This window comes from Apteryx rowi, unplaced genomic scaffold (assembly GCF_003343035.1).
Source record: "Apteryx rowi isolate R43461 unplaced genomic scaffold, aptRow1 scaffold_822, whole genome shotgun sequence".
In the NCBI taxonomy this organism is placed as follows: Eukaryota; Metazoa; Chordata; class Aves; order Apterygiformes; family Apterygidae; genus Apteryx; species Apteryx rowi.
Window position 1 is genome coordinate 126,587 of NW_020451119.1, and position 13,534 is coordinate 140,120.

General features: G+C 35.9%; 1 protein-coding gene across 3 annotated transcripts in view; it reads left to right on the forward strand.

The window, feature by feature from the left end:
* ASCC3 (activating signal cointegrator 1 complex subunit 3) overlaps positions 1-13,534 on the forward strand; it is a 215,357-nt gene that overhangs the window by 114,502 nt on the left and 87,321 nt on the right. For all 3 annotated transcript variants that reach the window (XM_026089597.1, XM_026089600.1, XM_026089598.1), the window contains exons 10-12: positions 6,492-6,611; positions 11,097-11,261; positions 11,922-12,008. In XM_026089597.1, the coding sequence (XP_025945382.1) occupies positions 6,492-6,611; positions 11,097-11,261; positions 11,922-12,008 (372 nt within the window). The remainder of the gene's footprint in view (positions 1-6,491; positions 6,612-11,096; positions 11,262-11,921; positions 12,009-13,534) is intronic.

Sequence of the window (13,534 nt, forward strand, 5' to 3'; positions counted from 1 at the left end):
GAAAAGGGTGCTGTGATGTTAGAGTAAGTTTGCCTACAGTAATTGTTAAATGCTAAAATTGCCTGAAAGAAAAAAATAGTGAGTTGCAGCAATTTCAGATAAGACTGACAACAACAAAGCAATCCTATTCATTAAGCTTTATAAAAATCTACAACATTGTGGATACAGATTTAAATTAGAGAAGTTGTTTGCCCTGATAAGTATATATTTCTGCTAAGTAGTTTCTTTTCAAATGTGTAAACATGACTAAAATTCTTTCCAGAACTGAAGGAAAACTCAATAAAAATTGAGAGACTCTTAACAACAGAGTATCCAAGCAGAACTCTGGAAAAAAAATTGCTAACAGACACTGCAAAAACAATTTGGTTATACTTAGGGCATAAAATTAAGAAATTAACCATCCTCCTTGAGATGTTAAAATAGTAGAATTTAAGAAGAATAAAAACAATGGAATACAAGACTAATTCAGTTTCACAGTAGGTAGTCATCTAAACTTATTCAATCAAGGCTATATGGAAAATATATGATATACAATACCATAAAAACTACTTACAACTGCAGCAGTTCTACCACAGGACTGGGGGCTTGGGGAAAAATACAGAAAACTGCAAACTAGCATAGAAAAAAATTAAATTTTGAATGTCCAAAATAGCAAACAAATGTTCCTGTATTAAACCAAAAAAACTCACCAAAAATTGAAAAGAATCTGCTATAGTTAGATGCCAGAATAAAACAGTGTGGGTAATCATTTTGTTACTGGCTTAGCCACGGCAGTAAAGGAGAAAAATTATCTTCTGTATTTCTTTAAAAAACAGCTATTTCTTTTCAGACTCTCCAGTGTTATGTAATGACAATGTTGTCTGAAAAGGACCATGAACTCACTGCTTGAAATTAGTGTCACTTCTGTGGCTGCAGGACAGTTAAAACAGTGGAAGATGCGGTCAGAGTTTTGTTAATGACTCTGGTGGATGGTTGCTAGTAGAAATAGCACTGTCATACATGAAACAGAAAAAGCTCAAAAGCAAAAGAGTAACAGGGCCAGGAAACCACCGTTGTTTTGTCCTTTGATACATCGGATGTTACTTATCCTTCTGTCATGACAGGCAGGAAGAATCGGTGCCTGCTTGATTACAGGAAATCAATACTAGGAGCAATTACAAGGAAACATTGTGTTAGGGTTTTTTTGGAAAGTAACTTCATCATTTCTTTATATACAGTATCAGTCTAAGCTTCTGTATATGCTGATTTGGTCTGTTGTAGTGGAATCCTCTGAAAATAATGTAGGTGTTTTAGAAGTTGCTGTGGCTCACTGGAGAGGACTATTCCATTAGCTGCAGCACACTGAAAAAATAAATACATTTTAAAACATGTGCCATCATACTGATCAGCAGATTGTTTTAAGCAGCACTTTCAATTTTGGTCAACTGTCATAGGCACTGTCCCTTTGGCAGTAACCATAGCACTGTACRGAGCCTAATCATTACGTTGTTAACTGCTTTGTTACATAAATTTACACAGTAAGCTGATGGCCATGGCACCTTTCCCCTAACAAAGTCTTTTGCTATTACCAGGAAATCTGCACTGATACATAATAAAATGACATGTTTTAGGGACAAAGTCTACTGTTTTTGCAAGCCGTTCAGGAAATCAAATGCTCATGCTGTAGTTATAAAGAGAAACCAATTAGGCTAAATTCTTAATTTACTATAGATGGATCAAGAGCTGAGAGAATAACAAGTAAAATGAAGGCAGTAGCTCGTAGTATGGGAAGACTCAGTGTCTCTACAAGAATATGAGGTGCTGGGTCTCTTGACAAAAATGGGTGGTGGTTAAGAAGGAGGCAATGAAATATTCAAACATTTGGGGTAATACAACATATAATCCTAGCCACTTAAATCACTAAGTGGAATCCAGACCCTTGAAGTTTGTACCTAAGCTTATGTGGTGCAGGAGAGGAAACCTGGGGAATGATTGAAAAATGAGTTCTTTTTAAATTTCCATTTCAAAGTGAATTTTCTAGAAGTAGAAAATAGAGAGAGATGGTCAAAAGAATATGTCAGCYTTTGTGTGAGGAACACACAAAAGTACACTTGGTCATTTCAGCCTGGTACAAAGACAAATGGGACATGATATGACAGACTTATATAAAATAATGAATGACATGGCAAAAGATTTTACCTTTTCTGGGACAAGAACCAGGAGATAGTTGGCAGAGAGGAGTCCGTGGCTGGTTCAGAAAAAGCAAAAGGATCCCTACTGGGTGGTTAGACCATTGAACTCCTTGCTGCAGGAAGTTGTATCTAAAAGTTAGCGTGGTTCAAAAAGCAGCTACACAAGATGGAAAAAAAATCCATTGAAAGCTATCAAATGCAAAGGGAATAACTTTAGCTCAAGAAGACCTTGAGCTGCACCTAGTTTAAGAATTTGGGAGAGTATTACATGGTGCTTCCTTCTCTTTGCCACCTTCTGCCCCTCAGCATTTGCTGCTAGCTAATGTCAGAGACGGCCTGCTGGCCTGAATGCCCCCATACGATTGTTCTTAGGAAAGCCAGAAAGTGGGAGAAGCTGAAATTCACCTTACTTATTGATTCAACACCAAAATTAAGACTTCAAACAAGTATTTTGGCACTTCCATCTACTGTGAATTCTCTCCTGAGGCTTTTGTTTGCTGTTTTGGTTTGACTTTTTTTTTCTTTTTCTTCTTCTAAAAATGACCAGAAGAGGATTATGCTCACACTAGATATTCACCATAGGCATGGAGATGCCCTTCCTTTTTTGTTGAAGTCGTGCCACTGAGCATAATAGAATCAAAAATAATAATAATAATAATAATAATAATAATAATAATAAAGGATACCTGGTTAGGGTGCTTAGTTGAGAGGAGGGAGTCCAGGGTCAGTCAAGCAGCTGGCAAACAGAAAATACCTACAGCTGTATTTTCTGGAAATAGAGCAAGAAAGATAAGATGCAGGGGATGTGGTTTAATTAGACCATAAACTTCAACTTATCTGGGAACTATCATCAATAGCTCATACAAGGCAGGTCACCATTCCTCCCCTAATTGCTTCCACCTGCTGAAGCCCTCCCTGACATCCACAGCTGGACCCCAGCTTGTTGTTGGGACTCCTCGAGCTGGGAACTGAGGGAGAGRATTTGTAGTACCAGACAATAGGTACACCTTCCCCAGGGGGATGCCTTTCCTTGCATTTCCTTACGGTTTTGTTATGAAGCCTGGAAGATGAGGTGATGATATGTTTAGTTTGAACCAAACCTCCTAATCTATTTTTTGCCTTCCTCGAGTAAAAGCCCACCTGTCTTGGTGAATTCTGATGGCAACGGTTATGATTCTCAAAACAGATATAGAATTCCTTTCGAGCCTTTCYGAAAAAATCACTCAGGACTCAGATGATTAGAGTGGCTAATCTGGGCATGAGGCAAAGCCTGGGCTGCAGGGAATTTATGCATCATCCCCCATGTGCGCAGCACCTTCGGGGCTGACCTGACCTGTGGGAGACCAGCTACTGCATCAGGTCTCCCCTCAACTTCCAATTGCATATCCAAATGATAGACAAGTTATTTGGACATAATCTAATGCGAAAAATGGATAATAATTTAAATTCTGACAGCTCCAATGTAATTCAGAGTTGTAAATGTAAATAGATAGTCCTTTGGTGTGGGATTGGAGGAGATCCTGTTCCACTTAGGAAAGTTCTAATAGCATTAAGAAATTATTTCAAAAGTTTTTGAAAGATCTTTTCAAAAAGATTTTTTCATAATCATTTCAGACATTGAAATGATAATTCAAAATGCACTTGTTTCTAAGGCAAAAAGAAAGTTACAGAGTAGGTTCTTAGAAAGATTCCTTGCTCTGTTGCCTTAACAGCAAATATTTGATTCATACACAGAAATTTTTGCTCAGTGTAATTTGACTTAATTATATAACAGCAATTCAACATTGCTATGTAAAAAAAAACTGAGAATACAGTTAGTAATATTTGGACCCCCTTTTTGATCTGTGCAGAGACACTAGAGAGAAAAACTTCATTTTCCAAAAACAAACAACAAAAAAAACTTGCTGCTTGTATCTGTTTAGATTTGTTTAAAAGTCAAAATACTTCCTCTAAAATGCTGTTCAACTCGATCAAGTCTATGGTATAGCATCAAATCTGATGCTGATGATACTTTTCATTTAACTAACACAGTAGGTTCGATTAATATAGTACTCGAGTCTTCATTTTGCGAATGCAACAGAATTATTTGTATAAAGGTTTAAAGAAAGCGTTTTCTGACAACTGRTGCAATCAAACAATTCAATTTTAACCTCATAAATATTTCTAATCGTTGAATATTTATAACTAAATACCTAATATATGGTTGGTTTAGGAAATGCTGGAACATTTAGGACATTATTTCTGTGTGTTTTTTTTAAATAAAGAGCCACCTTGTATGTTTATTAAATTTATGAATCCTGCATATCATGGAAGTTCTCTCCTAATTTTATATATCATTTATTTCACAATTACTCTTAGGCATTTGCAGTAGAAAAATAACTTTCTAGCCATTCAAATTGCTTTCTCAAAGGTACGCATTTTCAAATAAGCCGTAAGAACTTTACATGGACACTAGATGGCAGCAAATATTCAGAAGTAGGGGGGGGGTCTGTTTATTTGTTTTTTTGTCTCGGCATAGTATTCACTGAATATTTATTAAGGTTGGGGGAGATAGGAAAGAGCAATAATAGATTTCAGAGGCGTATCTGAAACCCGACTGTGCTTCATAATCGCATACTTTCTTCTCAGTATTACTTTTAACTGTGAAAATATTTCATTTGTAAGTATTAAAATCAGGAATGTAAACAAATGAGGCAGTGATTTTTTTAAATTGTCAGACTTCACTGTCTTCTGTAATGAGAATTTTATCCTGTCGTGATTGTAGAATTGGTTGTTTCCAGGAAGGTGTTTCTACTATCGGACAGCATTGTTACGCTATTTCAAGTTGTTAACAGAAAGATATTTGAATCAGGGAAAGAAAGCAAATGCTGAAATGAACCTGCGTGGCAAATTGAGTAGTAACCTGTGGACTGTTTTAGCTGTCTTCCCTTTAGCAGTTTATGTAATGCTGTATTTTCAATAATTTTTTTTAGCTGCTTCAGAACGTTACGTAGCTCTGCTTTTGGAAAAACAACACGCTGGGGCTTTCCCCCAACCTCCTTATGCCGTTCAGGCCCAAAGCTTCACTTCAAAAATGTGTGGCACCAGGCCTGCGGTAGTCAGTGACATTAGGCAGTGAAACCAAGAAGGTTTGGCCAGTTTTGCTTCATTTTAGCCCAGGGCAGATTGGGCTTGCTTTATTATTTTTGAATAGCTATGTTATTTCATAGGGAATACGTATATATTACTACCATCTAGATGCATGGATCTGAGCATGCTTATGAAATCATTTATAATTGTATAGATTTTCTTTTTAATCTTTCCAAGTCATGTGGAGGCCTTATATGAAATGCAAACACCRATGAAACAAAAATATCTTTTAAAGCGCAGTAAAGGATCACAGATTTTCAGTAAGAGGGGTTTTTTGTTTGTTTTAATCAGCAATAATCATAAAAAAAATTTTCATGCAGCATACAGGAAATCTTAAATTCTCTTGGTAAAATCAGGTTAATAACTGGAATAAGCAGTAAATTGTTTCTTATGAACATAACTAACAGAATATTGGGCTGAAGTTGTGTGGTGGTAATTAATCAGATGATAAAATAGCTGTTAAATTAGCCAAATAATTCACTAACTAAAACAATTGTTCTGGAATACCTGATAGATAGCCTTGAGGGGAAAAAAAAATTATATATATGTGTGTGTGTGTGTGTGTGTGTGTGTGTGTGTGTGTATTTTATATATATATATAAAAACATATTCAACTTTGTTATGTTTTGTTATAGCAAGAATATAAAAGGTACCTGTATGATTGACTTGTCAAATATAAAATAAAAGGACTATTTGTAAATATAAACGGCTAAATATGAAGGCATGCTAAAGAAAAGCCTGAGGACTGTCACTATCTTTGGCTTAGAACTCAAACTAAGAAGTGCACTTACATTGCTGTAAAAATTAATCTTTTAAAGGTGTACACTTTTCATTAAGTTTCCAATACCATATTTTCTGAAGAATTTTGTGGGGATTTTTTTTAAGAACAAGTCAGTTCAGTATTATCTTTTATTTGTAAACATCATAAGCAGGAGGAAAGATCGTGGGGGTGACTGTGTATCTGTAACCTAATGTCTCAGAACATACCCTCGTGCTAAATATTCATAAGATGTAGCTATATAAATGGTTCAAGAGATTGTCCTAAAATTATGTTAGTATTATTTAAGTTGGAAAACTACTAACACTTTCTTTAATCTAGTCCTAATGCTCTGAATTCAGTATATTATCAACTTAATGCTTATGTTCAGCTGCAATATATACATTTAATTTTGTCTCTTTTCCTATTTCCAGATTGCTCTTGGAACAGTAACTAATGTGGAAGAAGCAGTAAAGTGGATAAGTTACACTTATCTTTATGTACGGATGAGAGCAAATCCATTAGTATATGGCATCAGTCACAAAGCTTATCAGGTAGAAAATGCATTTAAAAAAATCTCTAACCTGCTCTCGGGATCTGTAATCCTTCCCTGATGTGAGGATAAATATTTGTTATTTCTACTTACCTGACATCAGCAATTCTTTTAAAGTGTTTAGAAAAAGAAAGATATTTTATGTAGCAGAGTATTTATTTTTAACACTAAATTAAGAGATCCCTTCTGTTCATACAAAATTATATTTTGACTGCCCAGGCTGTGCACCAAAGGACAACATTCATTCTTATCAGCCAGTTACTGTAGCTTAGTTATACTCAGTACTATAGGCCAGATATAAGTGATAAAATCAAGTGTTCTTGAAACTATTTCTTTCTTTTTGTTTTCCTCTCTCAGCATTTGTTTTAGAATGTTTCTTCCCATGACATCTTATAAATTATAAAATGATATTTTTATGTTTTTTTATTCTTGAGATTTAGTAATTATGAGAAGTTTTCTTGTTTATTTAAAATTTATTATTTCTTTATTTGGAAATGTTCTGTGCAATAAAATAAATCAGAGTACAGTTACACACAGGTTTTTTCAAAATTAATTTATTATCTCTAATTTTTAGGAAGTTTCATAATTTACAGATTTTCTCAATAGTTACTTCTTCCTGTACAGCTTTTCAAAAGCTTTTAATATTAACATGGTTTGGACACAGATAAGTGAGTGGAGTGCAGGTGAAAGTGTCAGAAACATATGGTAAATGTTGTTTATTTCACATGTCCTATATCTGATTTGTGGCATCATAATTTGTCATGATATTATGCACACCAGTAATTTCAGTCTTTGTAACTTCTATAGTTAAATGTAAGGGGATGTTTTTCAGATAGTTTTGGGGGCCGATAGTGCAAATTGTAGCGGAAGTAGGTAGGATTTGGGAGCGGGGAAGGGAAATTATGGTGGGATGTGCTTTCAGCAGGCTTCTGCAGACAACTTTAGACCTTCTCCAGTAATCCCAAATCTGTTTTTATAAAAATCCTTATAGTAAATTACCATATATTAATACAAAAGTAGTCAAAACCACAAACTATCCAATAAATGAAAAGCAAAAATTGCTTTTTTAGTGATAAGAATGTTGTTGTCCCATTTCTGTAGAATTCCTTCATTTAAATCCTACTTTTTGACAGGTATTTTGACCAGTATTGTTAACAAATTTTAGATAAATAATGCAAACTTGGTGGTAACACCTACTGAAAAAATAATAAACCACTATCGGGAATATTTTTATTACAAACTTAAAAAACAGCTAACAAGAGTTGCTTCCCCTCCTCTGGGTTTTGTGTTTTTATTCAGCTGCTGAGAAGATGGAGCCTGCCAGTGCTTGTCTTTTTCTGCCACTAACCTCCTTTCTACCCCTTCTGATTTGAGTTGTTAATAATGGACATTCCTATTTTGTGTTAAGACAGAAACAAATTATATCAATTTACAGTGTTATCCATTCAAGCAGGAGCAAACCTGGTGCCAATCTCCTTCTCTTCTAGAGAAAGCAGTTTTAAACTTCAGCGCTATTAATGCATCATAGACAGTACACAGGTGATATGTAGGGCCAGATGCGGGCATAACCATAGATTTGCTCACTTACGAAATTTTTTTCCTTCTGTTCCAGTTATAGGTATCTAATTTTCATAACTGGTGCGTTGTTATTTCTTAGTAAGCTTGCAGTGTGCCAGTTTCTATATTTGTTTTGGCTGCCAGCCAGCGGTACCCATTCTGCATCCATACATCTGCATAAGCGCTGTGGGTCACGCTCGTCCCGGCTGCTCAGTGGGGCAGAGGAGACACAAACCCGTTCTCCTCTCCCTTTCCGCAGGCTCGGGAAGCCAGGTGCTCGCCATAGCTGTTAATTACTTTAGGGGCACAAAAGGTCCAGCCTGTCCCAGTCCAAGACTATACATCCATGAAAGGAAAGTGTGGTCTTGCACAGCGAGCCGCAGCAGCAAGCACACACCTGCTGTGCACCGACAAGTTTGCGGCCCTCCTGCTCTCTCCGGTGATTGCTGTTGCCCTCCCAGCTGGTTTCTGGGCTATGCCTTGCATAGTGGCCTGCTCCATTCCGATGGTTTGGTGAGCAGCATTTCAGGTTGTTTGCTGGAATGACAATAATGYCTTTTACTGAGTTAGGAAAATGGCCAAAATTCATGATAGGCAACTAGAAGGAAAAAAAAAAGGAGTGGGAAAAGAAGTGGAGTAAATGTGAGTGTCATATTAGTGAAGAATGTGATGTGGATTATAGGAATTTGCTCATCCTTTTAGGGTTCCAAAGGAAAGGTGGGGGTTGTTTTCAGATAAACCCTTTGTCTCTTTTCTCTTCTTTTTGGTTCCATTCTTTGTCTTCCCACAATTAAGCAAAGCTTTTATCCCCATAAGCTATATGTTTGTTATCTGTAAACGTTAGAGGAGTTTGCCCCCAACATTTCTCTCAGTTAGCTTGGGAAAACAGTGTAAATAATAATGTACTGTAGTTATCCTGGGAGAACTTTCTTATTTTAGTGAAAGGAAGACAGTGGAAAAACAGACAAGAGGGCAGATGAAAAAAAGGATTAAAGATTTTATAAAACTTTAGTAGGTTGACAATCTTTATTAAGGATTTCTGACCTTTCTACTCTCTTCTTTTAATTTTGAATATTTCATTCAAATGTCTGTACAAGAAGAAAACGAGCTTTCTTCTGATTAAAACTCTTATCATGCATATGTATACTTTGCATATGTATACTCCAGATTTACTCAGTTKCTTGCAGTGGACATGCCAAGCTTTGTTTTTAAGTGTATGGCATAGGGCCATTCTAGGTTGGATCTTACTTTATAGGATTTCTAATTATGCAAGTTCAACAAGAATGATGCTAACCATAGGTTCTCTGGACTACAATATTGTTTCACAGCCTTTTCAAGTTGGTGACCTTTCCTTTAAAGTTAAAACCTTTGTATTTTTTACTTTAATTTTTTATTTTTTGTCTACTGTTACAGCTGTGTAACTTTTTTTGTATGTAAGGCAAAAGATTTTGGCTGCCAAAGGAGTAGGAAAGTGTTTTGGATTTTTTTTTCCTCTTTAGTTTTAAGAAATGTTGAACATCTGGCATTCTGATCTTTTTTTTTTTTTTTTGACCACTTCTTCCCTGAAATCTGACCTCAATGACTGACTTACTATTGAGAAAAGCACTCTAGATCTTCGTCATCTTAGCCTTTGACTTGACACTAAGGCAACCCATAACTAAGGAGAAACAGCTTCAGAGCAACTAGCAAAGACAGGGAATATTAGGAACTAGTTCTGCAGCTGCTTGATGGAAATGGCCATGTTCATCTGCAACTCCACTGGCCAGGAGATGACCCACTTCAGCACAAAGGTGAAACTGAGTACTGGCCCAGGGAAAACCAGAGCAAAGCAAGGCAGAGCAGTTCTTCAAACTTCCTCCCTCTTGGCATCTTGGACATTTATCTCAGGTGCAAATTTACCAAGAGGGCCGGTGTGACTTACTCTGTAGGATCCTGAACTGTCCGAGCCCGGAAATGAGAATGGTGACTGTGGACCAGGACAGAGTTTCACAGTCTTTTCAAATTTGTGTGTTAGAGCTTGCATAATTAGAGCCATCTCACTTGTGTAATTAGAGCCATATCTCAGGTGCAGATATACCAGAGGGTTAACATGACTATGAATCCCCTGTGGGTCTGGGTGTCCTGGGTGCATGACGTGGAAACACCTGCGCAATTATACAGCAATCCCATTCAGATGGGAGTTTTGTCCAGTCTTGTATATATTAATGAGGTAACATATGTTATCACTTGGGCAAAATGTCCATGTTCTGGACTTTGATATGAATAGAAATGATTTCATGGACAGCACACTACTTGTGTGCTTAAACATGAATGTTTATACACTAAGTTCATAACTCAGTAATTGGAATATCCCAGCCGGCATACACAAACCTTTTGGGGGCATTAGAGCTTTTTTCTCAATAAACATTTCAGACATCCAATTTGAAGCTTATTCAGTTTGGGATACAACTAAAGCTGTTCTCATGTTATCTACCCAAACAGGGTATATCTTCAGCCAAAACACTATCATAAATAGGAGATACCATTAAATTGTACTTTTTTATGAAATTACACTGTGATGATAACTTCATTCAGAATATGTTTTCATTAAAAATTTCTTTTGAGTACTTTAATGTAAGTTTATTTTGTAATCATCCTGCTGTTTTGTAAGTGAAATTATTAGTCTACATTGTATTAATACAGTCTCGAAGCAATGTAAAAGCTATTATTCTGATTATTTTGCAATGTGCCAACAGTTTTTGGATAATATGTCAATGTAACTGTTGTTAGTGAGATTTCAAGAATATTTTCACTTAATTGTACTCTTCTTTATTTTTGCAATTTTTTTTTCTGACTTTTGAGGACAGAATTATCTAAACAAAATGTTCCATTTAATGCTTTCTTTTTTCATTTATTCAAATAAATGTATGTGTTTGCGTTTGATCTCTAGATGGATCCAGGACTAGAAAAGCACAGAGAACAATTGGTAACTGAAGTCGGCAGAAAACTGGACAAAGCCCGCATGATTCGCTTTGAAGAAAGAACTGGCTTTTTTTCCTCAACAGATTTAGGCAGAACTGCCAGCCACTACTATATTAAATATAATACTATAGAGGTAAAATATATTGTTCTATTTTGGGTTTTTTTTCTTCTTTTTGAACCTATACCTAAAATAGTCGTAAGATATTACAGAATACGTAGCTGATTTATTCAATATCTTTTCAAATCATGTTTATGAAAAAGGGGAGGGTGAGATGGAGAGAAAGAGAAAAAAACTAACTATAAAGCAATACTGAAAAGTTAGACTTGATATGAAATGAGGTTTGAGATATCTGTAGTCTATGCCTTCTTTTACATGAATTTTAAGAAACATTTTGATATCGCCAATATGTGCAGCTGCAGGTACGTGATAGAATATTCAAGTATAGAGTCTGATAACAAAAATTTTTCTGCATGAAAATCCTATCAGGTTGCCATGTGCAATGTTCAACAACTTTTGACACTGTAATCAGATTATGTTATAAATGTGTAAGGGAGATGTATGTGTAGTGCTGGAATCTTGATTTTCGGTATACATTCTTCCTGAAATCTTTCTTTTGTAGCAAATAAATATTTTTCTTTAATARGCGCTGAAAAATCAGGGCATTAATCATTTTAACCTTAATTAATCTTTTAACCATATATGCTTTCTAAAATCTTGGTTACTGTTTCTTACTTTTGTGCTGTTTGTACATTTTTATTTTCAATACTAAATCATTCATTTTATTTTTAATAGACTTTCAATGAATTGTTTGATGCTCATAAAACAGAAGGTGATATTCTTGCTATAGTATCAAAAGCTGAAGAATTTGAACAGATCAAGGTAAAGTTGCATCATTTCATACTGGGAGTATGTTTTAGAACTAGAGACTTCTATAGTACTCGCTCCATAAATAGTAAGTGCCTATTCTATAGACCCAAGTCTTGTTAAATATTAAAAATCATTACAAAATGTTTTCTAAGTAGGAATAACTGCCAAGGACTATGTATGCTCTCGTTCAAATTTATATGTATTTCATCTTAAACTGTAGTGCACATTTAATAACTAGTTATGGATCTTTGAAAATTCCTTTTAAATGCTTTTAAGATCTTTTCAGCTCCTCAATTATTAACAGGTGAATGCAAGTGTCCGTCGGAATGGTGCAGCCGGGGATGAGAGGGTGTTTCTATTTGAAGTCTAAATCAGGATTAGATGTCTTCCTGAGCAATTTGCTTTACCAGAAATGAGACAGGACTCACTGGATTTAACTCTGTGATCTACTTCAGGCACAGGGGCAATATTTTTGAAATTGAACTCTAGAAACTTGTTTTAACAGATTCTGTTGTGCAGGCCAGAAGATTACTGTACTGTCACACTTGGGTCAGCTCCAACACCCCTCGTGCCTCCTTGGGCAGGACACAATACAATGCATTGCAAGTTGGCATGAGTTTGTTTGCCCACGCTTCCATCACATAGAGGTGCAAGCCAGACGCAGCAGGATTTATTAGCTCAGGCTCATTGCCACAATTATACAACTTTCAGATCGGAGCTGGCTCTCATTCACCTGGCTCTGAGAACTGGCAGTGTGAATCCTTCGCCATCTGCATATTTACATATTTGCACACATTGTCTGAGTATTACCATCTCTTTCTCTGATGGAGAAATTCTGTTTTTCTTTAATCTCTTCTAGAAGGTAATAAGCAGTGAGGTTTCACAGTGATACATACAACATTCTCAGAATGAAAAGCTTTTTTTTTATGATGGTGGTGGTATTTTGCTGGATCTAAGTTTAGCATAATTATATATTTAAAAGGCGAGCATAAGGAAAATATGATGTAATATGCTTCTATATCTGTATTAAAGTTAATGATGTTGTTTCTTGACTAAAATACAGTTTTTCCAGTTTGCTTTCTCAGATTTGTATTATTTGGCTCTTCTTACCAGATTGCAGCCTTCACTAGTGCCACACCATTTCCAGTTTATTATGATTCATTTGTTGTGCAACTCTGAGTGCTAAAACTGGTAACTGATTTGCACAGGAATAACTCAGGATTTACCCCTCTGTGTGATATGAGTTGTGGCTTTTCTTAATATGAAACATTTCTGTAATGCCTTTCAAAAGTCTGTATTTTGCGATAGGTAAGTCGCAAGTAGCTGAAATGAAGGTCAGGATTTGACATGTACTACGCTATGCAAGAGCAGGAAAAAATTATCAAAAATGCAGTTGTAAGCAGAGAATAATGTTCCCTTGACACTGGACTCATCCATGATGGTTGTGTCCTTCATCTTTTTTCTTCCTGTAGGACCAGTGGCTGAAGAGTAGGGGGGCTTTTAACCCAACTGCCTTAGGGTCTTTCGTATGTCAGATA